The sequence below is a fragment of the Balaenoptera ricei genome, chromosome 1, assembly GCF_028023285.1.
Source record: "Balaenoptera ricei isolate mBalRic1 chromosome 1, mBalRic1.hap2, whole genome shotgun sequence".
In the NCBI taxonomy this organism is placed as follows: Eukaryota; Metazoa; Chordata; class Mammalia; order Artiodactyla; family Balaenopteridae; genus Balaenoptera; species Balaenoptera ricei.
The window spans coordinates 138,879,663-138,904,781 of record NC_082639.1 but is presented as its reverse complement, the minus strand read 5'-3'; the positions used below and the strand labels follow the sequence as shown (position 1 = coordinate 138,904,781).

General features: G+C 46.2%; 1 protein-coding gene across 1 annotated transcript in view; it reads right to left on the bottom strand.

The window, feature by feature from the left end:
• Positions 1-7,632: 7,632 nt before the first annotated feature.
• BRINP2 (BMP/retinoic acid inducible neural specific 2) overlaps positions 7,633-25,119 on the bottom strand; it is a 116,648-nt gene continuing 99,161 nt past the window's right edge. The window contains exons 5-8 of the mRNA XM_059903685.1: positions 16,997-17,102; positions 13,848-14,084; positions 11,151-11,373; positions 7,633-9,520 (exon numbers count right to left, since the gene is read on the bottom strand). Of these exons, the coding sequence (XP_059759668.1) occupies positions 8,404-9,520; positions 11,151-11,373; positions 13,848-14,084; positions 16,997-17,102 (1,683 nt within the window). The 3' untranslated portion in view covers positions 7,633-8,403. The remainder of the gene's footprint in view (positions 9,521-11,150; positions 11,374-13,847; positions 14,085-16,996; positions 17,103-25,119) is intronic.

The following is a 25,119-nucleotide window of genomic DNA, read 5'->3' as shown; positions in this document are numbered from 1 at the left end:
TGATTTCCAAACTGACTACAAAGCTAGGCTAATAAATACAGTGTGGTAACTAGCATTAAGATAGACATACAGATCAATCAAATGGAATTGAAGGTTTAGAAATCAAGCCATACATTTATGATCAATAAATTTTCAACACATGTGCTAAGACAATTCCAGGGGGAAAAATCTTTTCAACACACGTTGGGACAAGTGGATATACACATACCAAAGAATGAAGTTGGACCCCCTTCTCAAACTACATACAAAAATTAACTCAAAATGGATCAGAGGTCTAAATGTAATAGCTACAACTAAAAGACTCTTAGAAGAAAACATAGCTGTAAATCTATGTGACCTTAGATTAGGCAATGGAGTTTTAGATATGACACCAAAGCAACGAAAGAAAAATATAGATAAATTGGACTTCATCAAAATTTTAAACTTTGTGCTTCAAAGGATCACTTTCAAGAAAGTGAAAAGAAAATCATACATATTATATGATTCCATATATATGTAATGCTCAGAATAGGCAAATCTATAGAAACAGAAAAGAGATTAGTGATTGCCAAGGACTGGGGGTCAGGGAGGAATGCAGAGTGATGGCTAATGGATAAAGGATTTCTTTCTTGGGTCAGGCAAATGTTCTGGAATTAGAGAGTGGTGATTGATGCACAATTTTTTGAATAAGAACTACTGAACTGTACACTTTAGAGGGGTGAACTTTATGGTTTGAGTATTATATCTCAATAAAATTCTTATTTGAAAATGAAAAGAATGAAGGGCAGGAGGGTGGATCTGGAATGTGAACATTAGGCTGACTCATCACCGTGTCTAGGAATATGTGCCTAGGCTCATGCTGCTCCCACTTCTTAGAACATTCCCCCACCTTTCTGCCTCTCCATGTCTTCTACTTCTACCATAACTGGAATAGAAACTCTGCCTCCCTCATGTCTGTATCTAAAAATGTTATGGTAGTACTATACCCTGGCTCCCCATCAAGGAATTCAACTAGGAATTGCCTGCGATCCAGTACTTGCCAGTACTGCACTTAAGATGCGCTCTTTGAAAGAGACAGACTAATGGGCATGTTAACTAGCCATTCTCTCTGATACTCCAAGCTCTATCACTCTAATAAGTTACAGCATCAGAAACAATGTACCTGGGCCATGTGACCTAGGCAGGCACAGGCATTTTGGCGATGAGTGATGTTATTATATTGTCTGCTTTTTTAAAGGATCTATATAAGAAATATCTGTTTGAATGGCTTATCTATGTCTGCCACAGAACTGTAATTGAAGACCTTTTCTATTATATTACCAGTGACCCTGATATAATGGCCCAGATGATAAATTTCTCTGTTTCCAGGAAGAAGTCTGCTTTTGCAAGTGAGTAATATGAATATTTTTTTTCCTTTCCTTTGCTTTCCTTTACTTCTCTTTCCTTCCCTTCCCTTTCCCCCAAACATAGAAACTATCTAATGTAATATGTACTGTGAGCTTGCTCTGCCCTTTATAGGCTTTACCTTATTTTATCATCACAACATCCTATGATATCCACACAGTTACTGTCCCTCTTTTACAGATGTGCAAACTGAGGCTGAAAGAGATGAAGTGACATATCCCGCCCCTCACAATTGTAAATGACAGAGATGGGATTTGAACCAAAGCAGCCTGACTCCAGAAAGCATGCTAAGTCCAGCCTCTGCTTTCACTTAGCTGTATAGCCTCCCCCAAGTTTTATTCTATAAGTCATCTGCAAAATTTTAGAATTAAGGGAGTGTACATACTAAATACATGTCATTGTTTTTTTTTTTTATTTCCCACACCTCCTATCTGAAAATGCTTGATAAATAACATTGATTGATTCATTCCTCCAAGTTTGAGATCCTTGGAAGAATGACCTTACATAAATTCTGGTGGCTGTTTGTATTAATGATGCAAGGGTAGTAATTGCACAGGCTGGAAAAGAGGAGGACAGAATTGAAAACAGAAATAATTCATTCTATTTCTTAGATTAGGTGCCTGGAGGTGGCATGGTACCTTAGCAGTCTGAAGTTTGGGGCCTCTGGGTGCTCGCACATTGCTGCTGCGGATTTAATCATCTCGCCTGACGTATGTTTCTGTAGAGTGACAAGTACTCCCTGTCCCACTTATGAACAGATTTACTCTGATAGGCTTGGGGGGAAAAGCCCTTTTCTCAGCCAGCATGATTCAGCTGGTCTGTAGGGCTGCTTACCTGTAAACACATTCACAAGCAAGCTAGCTCTCAGCCCACAGAAGTTTGATTTAGTTAAGTTTCCTTTTTTCTTTCTCTCCTCTCTCCTCTCTTTTCTTGGACTATCGGTGCATATAGGTCAGGCACCTGCCTCCTAACTGGTTGAGAGATTAAAGACTAGGGGAGCACCAAGATTTTCATAAGTCAGGTCTGCACCTCCTGGCCAGACATCACTGACCTTTTGTTTCCTTAGCCCCTGTGCTTCCTAGGAGTCTCCTTTTTTTTTTTTAAGAGTCCTGAGAACTGCAGGAAGATAATAACAGTTTGCTCCTTCAAGCATGGTCTTCAGACCAGCAACAGCAGCATTGCCTGGGAGCTTCTTAGAAGTGCAGAATCTGGGCTCCCACAGACCTACCTGCTGAATTCAAGTTGCAGGTGAATCATGCACACATTAAAGTTGGGAATCCTTGATTATAGAACACTTCACCCTCCAGGGGAGGAAACATCTCCTCTAGCAAACAGATCTCCCATGGCAGTGCCTTGAGTGTGTTTTGGACTGCATAACAAGGTGCTGACATGGGGCTCAGGAGCTACAAATAAGGGCACCAGCCAGATGTAGTGTGTGCCTTCAGTGGGGCTCTGCTACTGTCATTGCTCTCTTCTGCCCTCCGAGAAGGGAGGCACGCGTTATATGTTAAATCTTTCCCTCATAAATATGTAAATCATATGGAGACCTGGAGTATTGCTTCCATAGTTATTAGAAGGTTCACAACAAGTGTCACCAATGTCTCTTCCAGGGAGTGATTTGCTCCCTTTCTGTGCTCCATCAAGACTTTGCACATCTCTACTAGAGAAGGCACCACTCTGCTTTGTTTATGCATCCCCATCCCTCACATTATACTGTACAATTCTTCCTGGCCCAAAAGAATACATAAAAGAAGGAAAAAGGGAAGAAAGGAAGGAGGGAGGGAGGGAAGAAATGGGATTGAGTTTTATTTATTTATTTATTTATTTATTTATTTATTTATTTATTTATTTATGGCTGTGTTGGGTCTTCGTTTCTGTGCGAGGGCTTTCTCTTGTTGCGGCAAGTGGGGGCCACTCTTCATCGCGGTGCGCGGGCCTCTCACTATCGCGGCCTCTCTTGTTGCGGAGCACAGGCTCCAGATGCGCAGGCTCAGTAGTTGTGGCTCACGGGCCTACTCGCTCCGGGGCATATGGGATCTTCCCAGACCAGGGCTCGAACCCGTGTCCCCTGCATTGGCAGGCAGATTCTCAACCACTGTGCCACCAGGGAAGCCCCGGGATTGAGTTTTAGAGAACTGAAGGTACACATGTGTTCTGGATGTTGGAGAGTATGGAGCAAAAGTAGGGAGAGAAGTGAGTGTTCAGAAAGAGAAAGGAACGAAAAATCTTAGGGAGGTAGGGATGAAGCTGTTGGGTTACAGATAATGGGACAAACCAAGAATTAAGGTCGCTTAAGTGTAAGTGTGGAGCTAACATGGGAATCCAGGTCTGTCTGACTGAGGGCATATGCGTGTTCTGTACCACACTGCTTTTATCATCATGAAAGGATAGCACTAGAAAGTCCCCCAGTACCTGCATAGCAAACCCAACTCCCTGGTCCACAGAGGAGCAAACTCCCAGAGAAGTGGAGTGACTTGCCCACAGTTACAAAGCTGGCTGGTGGCAGAACCAGAACAAGAAACCAGAAGAAAGTTGTGTGTCTACAGCCTAGTCATACTACCTGAATTTTCCCATCTATCCTTCCAGGTCTGGAGTTAAGGCCTTACTTTTGTGCCTTGGGTGGCTCCTTCGGTCCACGGCCTCTTGCTCTTCTGTTGGAAGGAATAAGGACTCTCAGGGCATATCAGAGTGTTGCCATGGTGACTGCAGCCTAAGGCCTTTGGAGGTTAGTGGTACCCAGATACCTGTAGTCTTTACACAGAAGATGTTTTGCAGAAAGTACCAGATTTGTAAAGATATTCAAAGTCTAATTGATGGTCTCTAGAAAATAGCAAGAAATTGGAGGCAGGATGCTGTAATTAAAAAACATTGAGCTGATAGAGTCATCAGGAAACTGGAAAGTTGATCCCTCTATCTCCAGCTTAGATGGAAACATGTCTACTCTGTGTTTAAAGCTTCTCAGGGGAGAAAGTTTAGTCTTTTTTCTTTCACTTGTTATAGCAACTGATTGTTTTTGCTAGAACCAATCCCAGAAGAAGATGTGAGGATACTCTTACCTCTTAGTAGTTCTCTTATGCTTACTGGAAAATGGTCTTCCCTCCCCCACCTTCACACTCCCAAGCCCTGAACTGGGTCCCTGTCATCTCCCAGGACCCAGACGTCATTTACTGGCAGAGAGAGGTAGAGAAGGAAGCAGATTAGACTGCTATTCCTAGCCCTGTTAATAGATACAACCTTGGGAAAGTTCTTTCACCTTTTCCTCATGTCAGAAATCAGTAGACAGGACGACCTCTAAAAAACTTCCAACTCCAAAAATCTAATCCTCTATTTTGCCTGTGGGCTAAACTTCTAAGACTTATTTCTTCCTAAGGGCATTTTAATTTTCATACAAAATATAATGGCAAAAAGATCTCTTTTATATGCAAGAGAACAGACTTACATGATGAAATTACAGACATTGGAGGTGATTTTTTGGGGCAGGGCAACATGTAGGCGATGTATTCCAACCACTCGTAAGGTAGCTCTGCCCATCATGACCACTATTTTCATATTTGTGAAAAGAAGCCAGGAACCGGATCTGAACTATTCCTGATATCCAGTATTTGAAGCAATCTTCATTTCTGTTTTTGGCTACGGATGCACGAGTATGCATTATATTATCAGCAGCAGGTATTAAATGTATTATTTAGTGTTAGAGGTATTAGTCTCGAACATTAGGGCAGATTAGCATTTGATGTATTAGTTCTTTGGGGTTACAATTAATGCTTGAATTTCCGATTGTTATATCCAGTAACTGAATTGTGATTAGGCTCTTAATTCCACAATGAGTTCACCAACATTGACAAACCTAGTACTAATTAATTAATGACAATTCTTTATTTGCAACCGTGTCTGAGAAAAGATAACTCACATCTTCTGATTATTATAGACTCTTAAGGCAATCATTTGGGGACAGCCTTTCCTTATTATGGCATTTCTCAGCCTAGCTTTCTGAGAAACTCATGCTGAATTCATGGTTTCAAGCCTTTAAAAGCCTCTTAAGAAATCCTGCCCATCCTTTACTCCCCCCCCCCTTCCTCCACCTGTCTTCTGGAAGCCAAGTCTTTGGTCTGCTGCTTTGATCCAAGCTCTTCTACACCAGATACGCCATCACTGCCTTGGAACAGAGGAGTCAGACATCTGTCACAGATATCAGGTAAGGAGGTCAAATATAAACATGTCTACTACTGTAATTAATTATTAATGTCTTTTAGACCCTCTATCAATATGGTGCTTGCTTCTGGGCTCAGAAAGGCACTCCTAAATATTTACCAATGTGTAATAGTACTTTTAGATGGAGTTGATACACTCAGCTTCATGGTTTAAAACTTCCAGCAGGCAAGAAGTGGAAATCTTTGTAACTAGATGCATATATTTCTAAAACCATATCATACCAGCATCTTCCCAGAGCCTTCCTAAGACAAGGAGTCTGAGGTAAGGAGACGCAGCATCCTTCCTAATAACTCTATAGGTGGGCTTTTCCCCCCGTTTGCTCTCTGATTCAGAGACTGACAGCTGAGGTTTCCCACCCCTCAGCTGTGGGACTGGCTCAGGTGGGATGTGCGCCCTCGTGTACTGACTCAGTTCCCACTGGGACAATTACCTTCATGCTACTGAGGATGCAACTGCTAATTTTGTGCACAGCGCTTTCTCAATTGCTTTCCTCCCCACTCTGAATATTGCTGTGCACGGTGTGCCTTTAATTTGTGGGTGAAAGCCTCTGCCCACCCACTCCTACAGCATATAGATATGCACACTCAGAATGCTACAATCAGACTCTCCTATCTATCTGCCTTACACCTCTCAAACCCCATCCTGGGAAGGTATCAAAGCCTTCCTACCAGTTGCAACCCCTTTCCCAACAAAAGCACACTTCTCTGGCACATCAACACCCCCACTGATGAAAATGACATCTGTTGGTTCCATCTTTCGCAGACGAGGAGCTTGACACAAAACTCCCCAAAGTAAGAAGTGGCTGAACCAGAAATAGGCAGCCAATACCTGTGTTCATCCCTAAATCATTCCATCACTCTGTATTTCTACATTAGAAGCCTTCAGGGGAGTTGTGAAGAAAGAAATGCCCTAGGCTGCTTATCTACCAAGGATTTCAGGTCCTCCTGGATTGATGGTGCAGTAATAGACTGCTGAATTCCTCCCTTTGCAACAATAAACGTAGATGGCTCTGGGCAGAGAGACATGACCATCCTTTCTGTCTCCCAGTTCATTTTGTACCAACCAAGATGTACCACAGGTAGGGAATGAGGTACTTAGTATTTACGTGGTGACTTTCGCCTGAATAAAATGGGGGTTGTCATGCCTACACATTGTACTTGGATCATGTGGAGAACAGACAGAGAATCGGTTCTCCAAAAGATCTGCTATGAAATGCTTCTCATACCACCTGGGGGAGGCACTAAGGGAGAATGATGCATTGTTCTGTGTGGCTTATGTCAAACGTGATTTTTAGGCTGGGAAAGTAGTAATCAGACAGAATGGAGAAAACCAAGGCCATGTCTGCATGGTTCCCAATTTCCTCAAAGGCGATCCCAGACCATAAGATGCACAAGATGAAAAATTCTCCTGATGTCCACAGCAGTGCAGGCAAAGAGGAACCCCTGTTAGCAGGCATTTGCCCTAGGCACAGAGGCTACAGTTCTCCTGGAAAGCAAGAACTTTTCTACTACTCTCCTGATAGTGGCCTATCCTGGTTGTCGGACCCGTGTTAGCCCTCACACCTGGGAAAAAAGGAGGTGGGCAAGCCAGATAACTCTCTGGAAGAGTTCTGCCTCACTCCATTCTTTATTTAATGTCAATTTCTCTCCTTCTCTCTCTCTCTCTCTCTCTCTCTCTCTCACACACACACACACACACACACACACACAGTCAAGCCAGACATGCATGCACTTGTGTGTACACGGATCAACCAGCCTCCTATATAGCAATATCCTCCCATGCATGGACACCCAATTTTTAAAAATCCAGGCAGCCCAGGGAACTATACTCTTTTTTCCCCCCTCTTTTCTCTCTCATTTTTCCCCTAAAAAACAGCCTTTTTAAAACATATATATATTAAACCAGGCAAGTTTTTACTCATATGTTCATGTGGCTGGAGCAGATTGACAAGAAAAACAATCACAAAATAAATATTTTTTGTTTTTTGTTTTTTAAAAAAGAACATTTCCCTATACATCGTCTCTAACTTGACAGAGCTGCTTTCTTGGACAGAACAGATGCTGCTGGGAGAGGAGCTCTGGCTGGACCACAAGGGGAACGTGGAACCAGCCAGGCCCTGACACCGGAGAGCCCAAGGAAGCGAGGGGGCCGAGGGAGAGGGAGGGCAGCAGGGCTGCCTTGCTGCCCCGAGGGGTCCTCTGCGGGCGTTACCCCCCGTTTCCTCGACGGAGCTGGCCTGAGGAGCGGTCCGTGTCTGCAGGGCTCAGAGGAGGCAGCGAACAAAAAGTAAGAACCACTGTGGGGAATCATGAAACAACACCATTTAAGAAATCTGGCTAAAAAGAATACAAAAGTGACTCCACAGAGGGGGAGGCGGTGCTCCCACCCCTCGCATTGTTGTTCCCTCTTGCTTTCTTGAATGCTAAGAATCACTTTTAAGAATTTGTGTGTTGCACGGTTGGGCTGGTTCCTTTTCTGAAGCTCTCCCTTGGCTCCCTCTCCTTCAACTGCATTCATGTGAGAAAGCACCGACTTTACAGATCCCAGGCTGCTGAGTGCTCGCCTCCCCTTGTGAGTGTGTGTGTGTGTGTGCACACGCGTGGTGTGTGCATGTGTGCACACGCGTGGTGTGTGCATGTGTGCAGCGGCTGTTTCTTTCTCTCCTGCCTGCTTCAGTTCAAGCCCCGAGTCCCATCTGCTGGGTGCAGTGTTAAGGGAACACCCCGCTGGCACTAAGGTGAGGGCTTAGATCTTTGCACCCCGGATTCATGGATCCCCTCCCTGCCCGGCGCTGGAGTGGGTCCCCCATTAGCTACAGAGTTTGCCTGTCTCATACTCCACAGGGTTTGGCAGCTTGGAGTTGAAAGCCCTCAGAGAGGACTGGATCCTGCCCACCTCATTGTTGGCCAGCTTGAGCCGATGCCGGAGCAAACAGGAGAAAAGGTCAAGCCGCACCTTGCCAGGCGGAGAAAGCTGGTTGACCCGGTCCCTAAGCTCGATGAGCTGCAAGAGGGCAGAGTCCTGGGAACCTTGAGTATATGGGTAGTCTAACTGGAGAATTAAGTCCCGGATGGCATCCGGGTCAAAGGGCAGGCTGTAGCCAAAGACCTGCAAGGTGTTGATTTTCATGTAGCCCAAGTTCTTGGAGGGATCGGTCATCTCCAGAGGCTCGTAGTAGATTGTCTCGTTGGAGCTGTCATCCAGGGACTTGATTCGGCTCCGTAGGTAAACATGGACTGTCTCAAAGAAGGTCTTCCACCTATTGCCCAAGGTAATAGTCCAGTTTTGGCACTGGGCGACGGCATCCACATTAGTCCTTTCCCAGTCTGGGAAACTGCCCTCGTTCACGGGCATGAACCAGCTCTCAGAGTGGCTGCCCCCAAAGGGGTTGACGTAGATGGCCATGACAGGCTCCAGGGTGCTGTTCTTGGTGAGGCAGATCTGCAGGGACAGGGCCAGCATCACGTGCACCAGCCCGGGCTTGTACTTGTTGCTCTTCAGGGTGAGCAGCATGCGTTTCCTCCAGGAAGGGTCGAACCAGCTGCCCAGGCGCATGTCATTGCTGATGAAGATGGAGTGCACCTCGATGCGGCTGTCCCACTTCTGCAGCAGGTACTTCAGCTCCAGGTCCTGCAGGTCTGTCTCCAGCCCCAGAAAGTTCTCCAGCGACTCGGCCACCTCGGGGCGGCACAAGCCCTGGGCGAGCACGTAGCCTGGGTTGCAGCTCCCACAGCGTGTGCTGTTGTCTGGGGCACAGTGGGCACAGGCGGGCCCTTCGCCCAAGGCACAAGGGATGGGGCCCTGGCAGGAAGACTGGTCGTAGGGGCAGGTGCAGCTGTGGCTCTGTTCCAGGAAGGTGCCAGGGAAGGTGCTCTCTCCACAGTAGAGGAGGGATTGGATACGGTTCCACCAGTAGGACAAAGACCTTTGGGAGGGGGGATAAAAATGAAGCAAGAGTCATAGGAAGCCACACACTGCTGCTTCCCTGAGGGTGGCAGGAGATGTGACTAATAGGTGATAAGGAAGATAAAAGCCCCAGGTTCTCTGAATGACAGAAACCCTACTTTACCACTTTGGGATAACCAAACAAGTCCTGGAGCTGGGTGTCTGATGGATCAGCGCCAGAAATGTCTGACAGCAAACTTGTGCTCCTCCCTCCCAAGTACCACCTCATTCCCTTATTCAAAAGCCTACAGAAGATCTGCAACGTCTTTCGTATCCAATCTAGTTTTCAGCCTCTTAAATAAGATCTTCCAACAACTGGCTCTCCAAACTTTCCAGTGGCATGCCAACCTCTTTCCCCCTTCACAGTCTCTCTCCTTTCTAGAACTCTCCCACCAAGGATAGGACTTTTCTATGGCTGGCTCCCTCTTAAGGTTTAGACTTCAGCTCTTACGATACCTCCTCAAAGAACTCTTCAGTTACTCCCCTGTCCAAAGCATCACCCAGTCCCTCTCTGTCACATCACCCTGCTTTGACTTGATCCTTAGCAATGTTCATTATCAAAATGGATTGTGTTCAGTTATTGTTGACCTGTTCAGAGATAGCTTCCCTGCAAATGCCATGAGAGTAGGGACCGTGCATTATTCCCCAACATATTCTCAGAAACTAGGATTGTTCCTGGTGCCTGGTAAGCATTTCCTAACTATTTGTTGGGAAAAAAAAAAAAAAAAAAAGAACCTTTCTCAAATGCCCTTGCTGGTCTGTCCTCTCACTCATATGTCCCTCGTTACCTGTGCCTCAGTTAGAAGTGCACCCCTGGGTTGCTGTGAGGGCAGCGCCCCCTCCTGGAATGCTCTGGCTCACACACACCAGCCCACTTCCATTTCCTCCCACACAATCTGGCCAAGAGGTCCTTCTCCTGGGTGGCTTTTCTCTCTGACCTTTACTATTATTAGACCATGCCTTTGATTTATGGTCCACGAACATGCTTTTAAGGGGCTGCCACATAATCATTTTATAATTTTGATGTTCCTGTATATTTATTATATCTTCTCAATTAACAAATATCCCTCACTGCTTAATATTAGGACATACGAGGTGGACTCATTAAAGGCTTGTTGGATGCACGTGTGAAGGAGCGGATGGATGGATGCATGAGGGCCTCTGACAATCCAGCCCCACTCTGCTCCCGAGGGCACAGGGCCTCAGCTCGCCTCCCTCCTGTGACTCAGAGCAGAGTCACTTGTTGGAAACAATCTATTGTGTGTGCTTCTCATCATACGCAATTGGTCTAAAACCTTTAACTCCACCCTCTTCTTTCCTAAAAGACTTATTAAAATAGAAATGAGTGAGAATTAGAGTATTATTAGAATAACATTCGAATCGACTATAATTTATATAAAAGTAAAGTTAGCCTCTTTGTTTTTTTCTCTCTCACTTCAGATGCAACTCATAACTGAGAATGACACGCAAGTAGGTCAAGATAACAGGAGACTCTAACAGGCCGTGTGTGGGTCAGCATGCCCAGCTCTGTTGTGTTGGACAGGGGTCCTCCCCGGCCTCAGTGGCTGTCGTGGGTGACGTGCTCTGGCTCGGGCATCTGGGGTGCTCACCTCTCCTTGGGCAGGCGGAAGCGGGGCTGCCGGTGGCAGCGCTTGCAGAGGTTGAAGAGCCGGCGGACGATCCGATGGGTCTTCTTGAACAGCACTTTCAAGCTGGCTCCCAGCTGCTGGTAGCGGTGCTGGAGGCTGGTGTCCATGGCCCAGAACTGGGAGATGGCTGTGGAGTTCAGGAACCTGTCATCCGGCAGCCGCTTCAGCAGGGCCTGGAATTCCTCTGCGGGTAAGAACATGAGAGCTGAGCTGAGGGGGACACTGGATGGGCAGGAGGACCTCCCCACTACCCCCAGACCCAGCCCGCCCTTCAGTTACTGTATGAGGAAGGAAGGAGGCTTCACATCCACCCTCCAGGGCTCTTTTATTTCTTTCTTTTCCAACAGCCTTATTCAGAGGTGATTGACGTACCATAAGATATGGATTCTTTCCCATCCTTCCTGTTTCTAATATGCTTCTGAATTTCAAAACACATCTCTGCCACCACCCACGGGGCCAATGACCTTGGGATGCATCTCTCTTGCCCTTTATACCGCCTTATAATTCATCCACAATCTTCTTCAATCACACCACCGCACCCTTAGGGAAGGTGTGAGGCACTCACGAAGGTGAGGGCGGGCAAAACTGGCAAATGCAGACACAGAAGAGGGAGCACCCAGCTCAGAAGTCTTCTTAGAAGCCTTTCAGTCCCTGAGACCAGCCTCTTCCCTCCATGTCCTTGTCTCTGACTCTAGGACACCTTTCCTCTCTTTTGAGATTCACCTCTTGGCCAGACACCCATTCTTCCTCGAAGCTAATCCAGAAGCAATGTGCTTTCTGGTTCTTAGCTCCTACTGCAAGCCTGAGTCCTCCTCAGGGCTTCCTGGGCACAATGTGTTTTCTGAATTCATGCTCAGATCTCTGTCCATGGACCTGCTTTTACTTGGAATCTGCAGCCATCACGTCTCCTGATGGGGGTCTGCATAGTCCTCCTTCACTCACTGGCAGTAATTCATAGTGCTGAAAGCCCAAAGTCCTTTCCCACATACTCGAGCATTACCTAACACATCCCACCACCATTGGTCCAATGCAGCTGGGGGGCCGGAATATGATATTCTCCTTAGCAACTGAATGCCTTGTTTAAGACCTGAGATGGCAATGCCTGAGGCCTCAGCTCATTCTGATTTCTCAAGCCCCTGATTCTTCATCCCTCACCCAGATGATTGGAAAAATCATACCTAGTAATGACATTAACAACTAGTAGTGTGTGCATAGTTCTTTTTATAAAACACTTAGGTATACAAAACAGCACAGAGAATAACAAGATAAACTCCCATGTGCCCACCACCTAGAGTTTGCCATTTTGCCATATTGAATTCAGATTTTTTTTTAAAGAAATAAGGCAAAGCAAATATACTTGAAGGCCCTAAACTTCCCCCTCCATCTTTATCTAGATGTAACTACTCTCTTGAATGTTTTCTTTATTACTATCATATATTTTTTAACGTTTTCTAGAAATATATTTATCCATAAAAATATTAAGTATTGGCTAGTATGTTTTAAACATCAAATAAATAGTACTAAATATGTATATTTAACATGTTATTATAGTATTACATATAAATGTTATATAAATACAAATATGTATATAATACATAACCTTTTTCATTTGTTTTGTTTTATCCAATATTGTTTTTTGAGATATATCCATATAACTATTATTCATTAAATATTGAAATGTATGAGTATATCATGCAGAGTTCTTTATACTTTAATTTTATCTACATTATTCCATATGAGCCATCCATCCACCTATTATTATCATTTTCCCTCATTTACAGATGAAGAAATGGAGGCACTGAGGAGCTGAATGGCTAAACCAAAGTCATACAAAGGATCAGTAATAGAGTGTGTTAGGTCTGTCCAAGATGTTATAACAAAATATCACAGATTGGGTGGCTTATAAACAACAGAAATGTATTTTCAGAGGCCGGAAGTCCAAGGTCAGGATGCTGCTGGCAGGTTCTGGTGAAGGCCCTCCTCTGGGTTGCAGATGGCAAAATTCTTGCTGGGTCCTCACATGTTGGAAGAGGTAAGGGATCTCTCTGGGGCCTCTTTTATATGAGCACTGATACCGTTCATGAAGGCTCGGCTCTTATGACCTAATCAAATCCCAAAGTCCCCACCTCCTAATACCATCACCTTGGGCATCAGATTTTCCACATATGAATTTGAGGGGCTACAAACATTCAAGCCATAACACGGAATAAGAACTCAAAACCAAGCCCTCTGAATCTAAGTCTCAAGGTGACATTGATATCAGTTATACCTGCAATAAGCAATCACCAGCATGTACTAGGTGCCTCCTAGAAACATGCTATGTGCCTCATTCATTCAACAAATATTCACTGTGCACCTTATGTGCAGGCACTGTGGAATCTGTGGCAAACAAGACAGACAAGGCCTCTGGCCTCAATTATATTTACCTTAGCTTATTAAGTCCTTGAAACGCATCACTTTGGTAGGTATTAGGTCTGTTTGCATATACAAAAAAAGAAAATGAGTTCAGACTTGGGGTGGTCATATAACCTGCTGGAGGTCACCCAGCCAGTTAAGTGGCTGAGCCAGGAGCCAAGCTGAGTGCCCCGGGTTCTTACCCCGCACCTCTCAGCCACCTCCCATTGACAGGGAGGAAACCTGGGCTGACTGACTGCTCACCTGACTCCTCAAACTGCTGGTTGTGAGTCGCCCAGGAGTCCTGGATCTGCAGCAGGCTGTCCTCCATGGCCTGGATGTCAGCGTCAGGACAGTTGCATTCTGGGAAGGTGGGGCTGCACTTGCACCAACAGTCATTCTCCTTGCAGATGAGCTCGCCCTCAGAGCTGCATGTGATGTAGCTGAGCGCAGCGGTCACGAAGCGCTCCCGCAGGTACTCGGGCAGCAGCACCTGCAGGCCTAAGGAAAGGACGTGTCGGGGAACTGCCTGGCAGGGCCAGGGAGTACTCGGTTTCCCACACCCAAGGCTGCAGGATCCCCAGCTGGGGTTCTGCTGACTTGTGCATCCTGGGCCCAAGAATGGCCACCCCAGGCCCTGATCCTGCTGAGCTGGTTGGGACAGAGGGTTATTGCTGTCCCAGTGACAGATGGGGCACATCAAAGCTCAAGGCTTAGTCGAACCCCTCACATCAGCCAAATTGAGAGCGTGCATATCATATGAACGGGCTTATTGGCTACACGTCAGCGTTTCTAGGATGGAAATGGGAAGATGTTTCAGATAAAGGAAGAGCTTATAGCCCTCGTGGGGGAAGAATCAAGGTTTGATGGGCTTTTTTGCTCTGCCTCCAATTGCCATCCTGTTTCTAGCTTCTCTGAGATGAGCCGCAGGCCTGCTAGGATACTTCTGAATGCTGACCCTCCTGGGCCTCCCACCTTAGCCCCGATGACCAAGGAGGCTGCCCTGCTTAGGAGGTAGGGACAAGGTGTTATGGGTACACAGTGGCCAGGCACTATACCAAGCACTTTCCATATACAACTACAAGCAACACTGTGGTCATACTGAGGCTCTTATAATGAGGAAATCCCAGCCCAGTGACCATGGTGACCTGCCCAAGTCACAGTGCTGGTAAAGTCAGCTTGGTGACAGACCCTGTCCTTGTCCCATTGGGTCATACTGCATAACTGGGACTGGCTGCCTATCTCAGGGTTTAACCCTTAACGCGATGTGAAAGCAAGATGGCGATGGATGCCCCAAGTTCAGTCGAGCCTGGATAGATACGAAGGTCTCTCAGCTCTCTTTTCTAATTAGCTGCCTCTGGTCTTGAATATAACCCACTAAATTGCTCCAAGCTTCAGTTTTCCTACCCATCTGTGGTGGATATTGGTTCACCAGCAGCAGAATAGACTCCTAGTCGGCTTCAAGCCACACAGGGTGGCTGTTGGGAGCATATCAAGAGGTGAATGAAGGACGGGCATGCCTTTGGCTGCAGCTCAGCCCGGTTCGAGGTCAGACCTGCAGGAGGCTCTCCCAGCAGGGACACTGGGAGAAACTGTGCCAGGAGAGGGAGGGACGCGAGGACTTCTGGACGGGATGAGCTCCCCTTTCATCAGATGTCTGCCAGCTCTTTATTGTCACACCCTTGACCTTGTCCTTGGCAGGAAATCAGAGAGCCCAAAGTATGTAACCCAGTCTCAGCAGACCTCAAAATATAACTTAGAATTGCAGCTGCGGTAGATGTTTGTTGTCCTTGTTTGTGATCTACCTCCTGTTCTGAACTGCTCCTAAACTTTCCTTTCTTGACGATGTGCCCACAGTGGCACTTGAGCAGCCCTCCCCATGCGTACTGTCCACACATGCTTGCTTTCAACACTCACTCCTCTCCAAGTCCTTTCCTTTCACCTCCCCCATCAGCTCCCTCCTCCTCACCATAACGTTTCCTATTGCTACAGAATAAGTGCCCTGAGCAATGTCTGCATGAGTGATGGGCTATAAAATTAAATGGCATAAACTATTCCAAATGAACCACCAGACACTCTGAACTTCACTCATAACTAATTTCCAGACACAAACCCAGCCCATCCAGGGACCTGAGAGAAGAGGGAGGCTAATTGCATTGGGCGGCTTTAAATACAGGAGCCTTTTCCTCCTTTTTGTATGTTTCTTTTTTTTAAAACTTTGGGTTTGTTTATTTATTATTATTATTATTATTATTGATTGATTGATTGATTGCCGTGTTGGGTCTTCATTTCTGTGCGAGGGCTTTCTCTAGTTGTGGTGAGTGGGGGCCACTCTTCATCGCGGTGCGCGGGCCTCTCACTATCGTGGCCTCTCTTGTTGCGGAGCACAGGCTCCAGACGCGCAGGCTCAGTAGTTGTGGCTCACGGGCCCAGTTGCTCCGCGGCATGTGGGATCTTTCCAGACCAGGGCTCGAACCCGTGTCCCCTGCATTGGCAAGCAGACTCAACCACTGCGCCACCAGGGAAGCCCTTGTATGTTTCTTGATGCCTAAAGCATTGAGGGGTTGCGTCTGGCTCAGGTTGCCTGGAATTTGTAATCATAGATCCTGGGTGATGGCTATTGATTTCATAATACCAAGACAGTAATATCTTAAACAGAGTCCAACTCAGGCCTTAAGAAGAATAAACTTTTCCCATTGCCAAACAGCTCTGTCTGAATCAGTTTGCATGGCTCTGCCCCCAGGATGCTTGGGGGACAGAGAGCAGCTGAGTGCCTCCCCTTATCTCCCAGCCTCCAGACCTACGGTCATTCCCATTCCTTTCGCTTTTCTGTTTCTGCCTGTTCTGTCCCCGGTTAAGGCTCCTATTCCTCTCAAACTCTTATCCTGGCTTTGATCTCCCTTGGAAGACTGCAGACTAGTAACAGAAAGCAGAGAACACTCTCAGGGTAACCAATGGTCCCACAGTTTGTGTAGCTCTTAGTCAAGCTAGAGACGGTGCCCCATAACCACTCTGCAAAGGCCAGCTATTCCCCAATGTATACTTAGGATAAAGCAGAGGGTTCTTTACAACAAAGGAGATTGCCAACGAGATCAAGGTGTATAACGATGGATGTGTTGTTGCTGTAGGATAGTGACAGAGGTCTTGGGAAGGACTGGGAGGTGGGTGGATTTGGGTGTCCAGTGGTTTGAGCAATGGTCGAGGTGTAAAGTGAACCATGTCAGAAGTTTTCTCAAAAGAATGATGGAAAGTTGTTAAATACAAGTTCCAGAACTAGTGGTAGTTCTTGTCTTCAGAAGGGTTTAGCCAAATGGGGCAGGCAGGACTTTTTCCTCTTGGTGATCCAAGTTTGTTTTTTTTTGTTTTTTTTTTACCGTGTATGGAAAGTGTGAAAACATCACAGGGCACCTTACCGAGTAACTGCACTTTGTTCTCCGGACTCTGTACCAGGACAGAGCTGACCGAGTCTAGGTTGTCGTAGTTGCTGCAGCCCAGGGGACCGGTCCTGGTCTCCGTGACCTAGAGAAGGAAGGACAGGGGGTGGGTTTATATAACAAGCTGAGACCTTCCCTTTGCATTTCCCTTTTCCGGTCAGCCAATCTCAGGCTCTATGTCCTGTCCTGGACCAGCCCAAGGAAGGGCATGTATCTCCCTACCCCAGGAGCATAAAGCCACTTTTTCCCTTGTTCTAAGACAGGGAGTATCAGTGGTATAGGGCTGGCAGCAGCAGTTGTACATAATTGGAAGCCTTTCAGAGGGAGCCAGAGGGAATTCCAGTCTAGAAGAGGAAACTCAATGTAGGCAGTGGAAGCTGGACCTCTGTGTTGGAGTTCCCCCTTCTCCTCCCCCAGAGGAAGAAAGGAGGCCAGATGAGGATGCTGTCAGCCCGCCGGCAAGCCCAGCTGCATCCACTTGATGTGGTGCTCACAGGCTTTAGGGATCCCGAAGATGAAAAGCACTAGAGAAATATGAGCTATGAGTATTATTATTAATATTAAACATTTAAGTCCCACCTCGGCACTGAGACGTCCTTAGAGAAAATCAGCCATGGGCTTACTGCATATTTTAATAAGTATATTAAATATACATAAACTCTTATAGCTATGTAATATTACAAAACACCATAGAGTCATTTTAAAATATTATAAAGTTGGCCTATCAGTTTTTCCCTGATGTTTAAAGTATAAGATGAAAAATGGGGAGCTTTAAACGCACTGAAATAATTATGTAATAAGAATGATGGGGACCTGAGGCCCTTTCTTCTCAGGATCTCCAGAGGCTTTGCCAAAAATCAATCAAACAATCAACGAGTATTTATTGGGCAGCCACTGTTCAATTCCCTACAATTTAGCAAACATTCCTAGCGTGCCTTTCTCGGAGTTCTTCAAGGAAATTGGCCCTGATACCTCTGACCTTCTCTCCTAGCTCCGGGCACCTCAGCTCCGCAACGAGCATACAGCTTGCAGTTTTCCATCCTTTTCTGCGAGTATTTAGTTAAAGCCTGGGTCCTCCACACACTAAAGGCTCCACGGAGGTAAGCTCATAGTTATTTTGCTCACGATGTTCTCAATAGCACTTCACAGGGTGCCTGGCACATAGCAGGTACTCAATAAATTAGAGAATGTAGGAGTAATCTGTTCCAGGCTTTGGGGGGTGGAGAGGTGGGCACAAAGGTGTACAAGTTATGTAGTGTGTCCTCCAGGAGGTTACAACCTGTCGGGGAGGCAGGTACATATCCAACTGACTGATACACATCCACATTGAGCAGAAGCAAAGTGTCAGGAGGAGCCCTGAGGAAACCACAGCTCTAAACAAGGGAAGGAGTTTCAGAGGAGACACCAACTGAGTTGGTCTTTAAAGATGAGTAGAAAGTGGACAAAAAGAGAAGGGAGGGAAAATACTCTGAGAAAAAGAAGGGGCAGCACCCCTGGTGGTCCAGTGGTTAGGATTCTGGGTTTTCACTGCTGAGGGCCCAGGTTCAATCCCTGGTTGGGGAAAACTAAAACCAGGGATTGAACAGCGCGGCCAAAAAAAAAAAAAAAAGGGGCAGCATGATCTACAACCCATGGGCTTGAAAGTGTGTACTGTAATTGTCTGCCATCCTACTAGTTACCGTGGTGAATACCAAAGTATAAGCGACATGTTTAAAGAGAATTTAGTATACTTAGTCTTTAAAAAATACACATGGAAGAGTGTAATTAAGTGAGAGATGGTATGACACAGACTAATACAGTAAACAGAGAGAAGGGAGAGAACCTTGTAGCTTAAAGGAGTCTGAGAAGGCTTCGTGGAGAAGGTGATCCATAAATTGGTCTTGAAGGATGAGGAGGGATGTGAGGGAAGGGGGGAATTGGGAGAAAAAGAGGTAACTGCAGACCAAGACCAAGGGGAAGCAATAGACACAGTGCATGAGAGGCAGCAAGACCCAGCATGGATGGGGGACGGGATCAAGGCCATGACAGAGGCAGGAAACCTCTGCACAGTTTCCAAGTTCATCCTCCAAGATCATCCCATTTAACCTTCACACTAACTCGGAGACAAATCCCACTACTATCACTCTTCAAAGAAGGAAACCAAGGTTCCGAGAGTTACAGTACCTGAGACCACAGAGCTGTTGAGTAGCTGAAACAGGATTTTGACTTTTTAGTCCTCAGACTCCAGTTCAAAGCCCCGTGCCTCCTGTGAGGGCACGTCAAAGGGCTAAAGAAAATTAAAATGAGGTAAACCCATTTAGATAATATCACTCTAAAAAACAAGTGTAAACAGACCAGTTCATCCAAAGTATTTTAGTGATCTGCCCTCTCTTCAGAATGTGAACATGGGGTAAGACAAATTGTATACACTTTAGATATTATTATCCTATATTACAGATGAGGAAACCAAGGCCAGATAGGTTAAATGATTTCTTCAAGGTCACACAGTGAGTCACCTGCAGGGCTACGATTCATTTGACTCATTCATTTATTCTTTCACTCATTTATTCATCTATTACATATTCAAGGAGAATCCAAAACTCACAGTGAGTAAGACACGGTCACTACCATAAGGAGTTTACAGACAAGGAAACGTGTTTCTATAATCCTGGTGTTCCACGTGAGCCTACCTCCCTCCACAGATGGGCACTTGGTGCTGAATAATGTCTCTGTATTGAGTGAGCTGTTGATTGGCTAGTTGTCAAACTGCAGTGGGAAGGCAGAATCAGGCTTATGTCAAGGTAAAGTCTTCTTTATCTATACGGTGCAAAAATTCCTATAAGAAGAGCTGTAGCCAAGGACTAGCCCAGCTATTCTGGGGAACCCTGCCTCTCTTGGAATGGGGTGGGCTGAAGGGCAGTGGGATGGTGAGTGTGGTATTTGGGAGATTTGCCTGTCCCCACCTCCAGGTAAGCTGGCCACCTTACTGTCCTGAGTTCTGCACTGGCTTTTCTATCCACCCACTCCTGAGTTGAACACTCACCAGCAACAGGTGAGAAAGCTACACACCTTACGCAGAAGTAGGACGACTCCCAAGGGGGCAAATATAGCACAGCCACTCTCCTCCCCTTTATCCTACCACTATGCCTACCTATCTACCACCAACCCATCTGCTTCCCACCCCCCCCACCGCCATCTTGTTCAATATTCTGGGGCTGGCTCTGATGAGATTTTCTGACCTTTACTTTGCTATTTCCAAAGGTCAGTTCTACAAGAGGATAATCAATTAGGTAAGTCATTGAAAGGGTGTGAGTAGCTCCACTTTGTTAATTGTGGCGCAAGGACAGGAATGAGGAAGAGACAAAGACCATGATCCCCTGCTCATTTCCTGTTAGAGGAAATGCCTCAAGCCAGATCTCCACGAATGAGGAAGGCTCACTCGGGTTTTACTAGATCCCAAAGTCATTGCTCTTTCCCCTGCTACTCTGCTCTGAGCCACCTCTGTCTTCCCTAGAGAAGCAAGGAGGTGAGAAAGAGAAGGGGAGCTGGAGAGGGTCCTCTTGCAGATATTGCCTGAGCACTGACTTGATAAGCAGGATGAGCTGAGGACTCCTCCCCCCCGAGTGATGAAAGTTCCAGAGTCCCTGGCAGGTTGGTGCAGAGAACCCCGTGCCTCTCCCTGTAGAAGAGGCAGACAGCTTTGGCAGATTATAAAGAGGGCCCCCAGAGGTAATGGAAAGTGCAGCTCACTCAGGCGCAAGCATTCAAAGAGCGCCTCAGATAAGCTTTCAGGAGAAAATAATTGTGTGCTAATTGGTCTGTTGATAGAGACAGTCCTGCCTTCAGAAAGCCCTGATGGATCTCAGGTTCATTAGCACATCCAATTTTCCATAAATGCCAGATTGTGCAAACCCTCGTTCCAGTGAGCCTGCTCTCCTCCCCCTGCCCTTAACTCCCTGGCTGCTCTTGTCCTACCTAGGGGGGCACCTGCGAAGCTAAGCTCGAGTGAAATGGGCTTCTAATCATGAGCGATAGGGCTGGCCAGGAGAGCACGGCTGAGAGCGTGTGTGATTCGAAGAGCTGCAAATTGAATCCCAGGCTGCTACAGGGAGAAATTTGGACAAGTCACTTTAAGAACGCTTGTGAGAACCGCTCCATCTTGCCATCCTGCAATCCACGTGAACTTTTATGTGGGCTCTTTTCGGGCAGCTCATGAACATCTCAAACCCTCCCCAGTAAGTCCTTCCTCAGCCTTCAATTAAGTAGAGGGTGAGCTACAACTAGGAAATAGGCCCCTCCCTTCCTTCAGCGCTCTGATCCCTTCCTGGGAATTATGGATAGGATGAGTATGTATTCAGCCCTTTACAGTTTTCAAAGTGTTTTCATGTGAACTATATCATTTGGTGTCACCCCCCCATCCTATGGTAGAGTAAGGGGTGATATTTACAATATGTTATTCACAATATGTGTCAGCAGGTAGGACGTCACTAATCAGGAGAGGTGCCAGCCGTAGTGCCAAAGCAGGGTTCTGAGGGTGTCCAGAGTTACATTAGTCCTTTGGTTACTATTAGGGGAGATCCCGTGGTTCCAGGGGAGGGATAAAGGTGGTTAGGGTGGCACACAGCAGATTGGGTGAAGATGATTTACCAGCTTGTATGGAAGTGTTTTAATATTTTAATAACTGATGTGGTCATATCAGCTGAATATAAGCGCTGGGTACAGGTGAGTAAAACAGTTGGTAAAGTCCATGTCATGGAGTTCAATAACTAACTTCTCAAGGTCATAGGAATAGTAAGTATCAAGGCTGAAACCCAATCCCCGGTCTTCTCAGTTGAGTAAGTTTGTCTCCCACTAAACCAGGTAACCTGCCTTCCGCTATCAGTCAGGCATTTTACTGAGTGTCTCACCACACACCTGACACTGTGAAGGGACCTGGAACTGTATGCATGCGACAGAGTCCCCACTGATCTAAGCCCTGCTGTTGTGTGTGGGCAGGTGGAGATGGGCATGTAAACAGCTGCAGTCTAATGTGACAAATCCTGTAACAGAGGTATGTACTGACCAGAGTAAACCTTGCAACAGAGGGGGATGTCCAGTGGGGTCTCGGGCATGTGTTGGATAAACAAAAGGGGGCAGGGTGCCTCTTTCTCCACATTAGTGAAAAGAAGTTGCTAACAAAGGGTAGAAAGTAAGAGCACCTTTGCTTAGAGAAACAAGCAACAGGAAGATATGCTCGAGGGTCTTTCCTTCACCAAGTCTGAGCAAGTGGGCAGAGCCCCTCACCTCCATCCAGAGTAATGACCACGCTGGAAGCCAGCTCAAGCCCTGCGAAGGCATGTTCAGGAGAGGGAAGTAGGTGGCAGGCGCTGAAGCACCAGCAGAGGAGTGTGAGTTTACAAGGGTGTGCTGCAGGGGGACCTTGCTGTCTGGATCTGCAAATGCTGTTGTGTTAAAGCAAAGAGATGGCCTCCTGTGGGACACCATTACTATCAGGACAAAATGGTCAGGTCAACCCTATCAAGGGAACAGAGCTGTGGAACAGAATGCCAACACCTCCCTTTGCTCCTTAGTCTAGGGGTGTGTCCTTGGACAGGTCACACAGGTTTCCAGACCTCACTAAACTATGTGGAGATGAGCAGAGGGGGGAGAAGACACGAAATGCCTTGTTTTTTCATGGTTCTCTGAATTGCAACCCATGGGGAGAACCCACGGTGCTCCCAAACAGAAACAGCTACAGGTCAAGCAGCTCAGTGGAAGCTGAATAATCATCTCTCATTCCATCTGGGACTGAGGAGTTCCAAGAAGAGGCTTCCGAGGACCATAGCCCTTCTTTGGAGGAGATGGGCAGTGGCCCATCTAGTTCTAGAACGTGCATCTACAAGCACTATAACAGACGTGGATTTGAGTGCCTGCCCACCTCTCACGCTATAACCCACAGTCGTTGCTAAAGAAGTGAATCCGGTAAGCCATGGTTGAGATTATGTAACGCCCTCTCTTTGTGTTGGACTAAGATGAATCCTGAACCAGATTCTTTCTCTGGGGAATTTAGAACTGTGATACTGAGAGAAAAAAAAAATTTAAGAGTTGATTACGGACACTTACAAAACTCAGAATAAATAATTATCAAGCACCTACTATGTACCAGGAACTGAGGATACTACAATGAACCAGAGAAGGGTCCTTGTCCTGAGGGCACTGGCTGAGAGACAGAACAGAAAGATTACGTTCAGCCAGGGCCAGAGTCAGCTTCAGAGCAAGACAAAGCTAAAGGTAGGCTGAAGTCACTGGTGTACAGAAAGTCTAGAATAAACAGAGGAAAGAACTTGAACAAGAGAAGCAGGAAGATGAAGCAGGTAGAGATGAAAAAGTAGAGGCGTGTTCCAACAAGAAACAGAGAGAGTAACCTGGGAGAGTTACTGTTCTTTTACCATACCTATGTGTCTGGATTGGATCTAGTGTCTTGTTCTTAGAGATCTATGGTATCCTTCACCAGAGTTCTCTTAACAAACCATCTTGATACTGAATCTACCTTGTTTCTTTCAACTTAACATGCTTATAGGCACTTGCACACACACTGAGAAGAGCCCACCCCATGTGAAAAGTGGGGTCAGTGACTCATTCATTCACTCAGCAAACCTTTACTCATTATCCATAATGTGGCAAGCTCTGTACTCTTACTGGGAACCAAAGATGCCTGAGACCCAGTCCCTTCCATAAGGATCTCATAGTTTCAGAGGCTCTCATGTTAGCTAGCAATCAGTTCAAATGATAATCCCTATAAAGGAGGCATGTGTTTGAAACACTGAAGAGGAACATTTAACTACCTTGGGAGTCAGGAAAGGCTTCACAAAAGAGTTGCCTTTTTGAGCCGAGCAAAGAAGGGTTAGGAAGAGCCACTCAAGTGAACAGACGAGGATTGCAAGCAAAAAAGACAGCAGATACCAGGGAAGGGAGACACAAGAGCATGGCATATTTGAACAAAGACTAGGAGGTAGATAGGACTGGCTTACATGGTATAAATGGTAAGTGAAGGGTTGAGGGGGGAAACAAGGGTTGAGAAGAGTGTAAAAGGAGCATTTGGAGCTGAAACTAAAAAGACCACAGGGATAGTAGGTCTTCAATTGCCTTCCCATTTAGTTTAGAAGAGGAATTATCCCTTTTCAAGGTCCATTTGTGCTGTGGCTCATGCTGTCTACACATTTTCTAATTTGAACTTCCCAGAAATCCTTCACGTTAGAAAATTATTCTAATTGTTCAACAATTTTAGAAGGAGCAAATGGGGGCTTAGAGAAGTTTGGTGACTTGATCAAAGCCTTGCCATGAGCAGTGGTAGAGCTCAGGCTCGCGGGTTCTTTCCAATGCCTCACACTGCCGCCCTGGGTGGGAGGCAGTGGTTTGGGCTCTGTCCCACGTAGTCAGAAACCAGTGAAGGATTTTAAGCAGCGGAGTGATACGACATGACGATGTGCACTCACGCAAGCAGCATAGATCGTGAATCAGGGAGCAGAGCTGAGAACGCAGATGGGAAGACTAGTTATGTGAGAAAATCAGGTAAGCGTAGATGAGGTTCTGAACTATAGGAATGGCCATGGGCATGAAGAAGAGGCAAAGGGTAAGCTGAAGAGAACATGCAAGGAAGTGATTATAGTGATGGATCAAGAGATCTAAGTTGGGCAAAAAGACAATGAGGCCGTGGAGGGATGATAGAAAGTGAAAAGTTGGTCAAAGGATAGGAAGGGACATTAATGGGACCATGGAGTTACTGATCCAGGCCTACCTTTCACGAATGGATAAGACCAATTCTTCTCCAACTTTGACACAGCCCACTAGAGGACTGAAGGGTGAGAGGGCTTCCACAGAGTTCTGTCTTCTTGGTAAAACCCACTCTGTGCTACTACAGTTCTTTTTTCATCATTTTAAGCTGCCTAAGATACCAGGCTCCCAAATGTACCCTAGTCCTTCTGAACTTCCGTCTTCCTCCTCTCTCAGACTCTCACTCCAGACACTGGCCATCCCCTAATCTGACCCCTTTTCTTCACTTAACCTCCATCATGCTCTCTGAATCTCATGATCACTCCTCAGCACGAACATCTGTAACCTCAATCTCTTCTCAATAGTCCGCT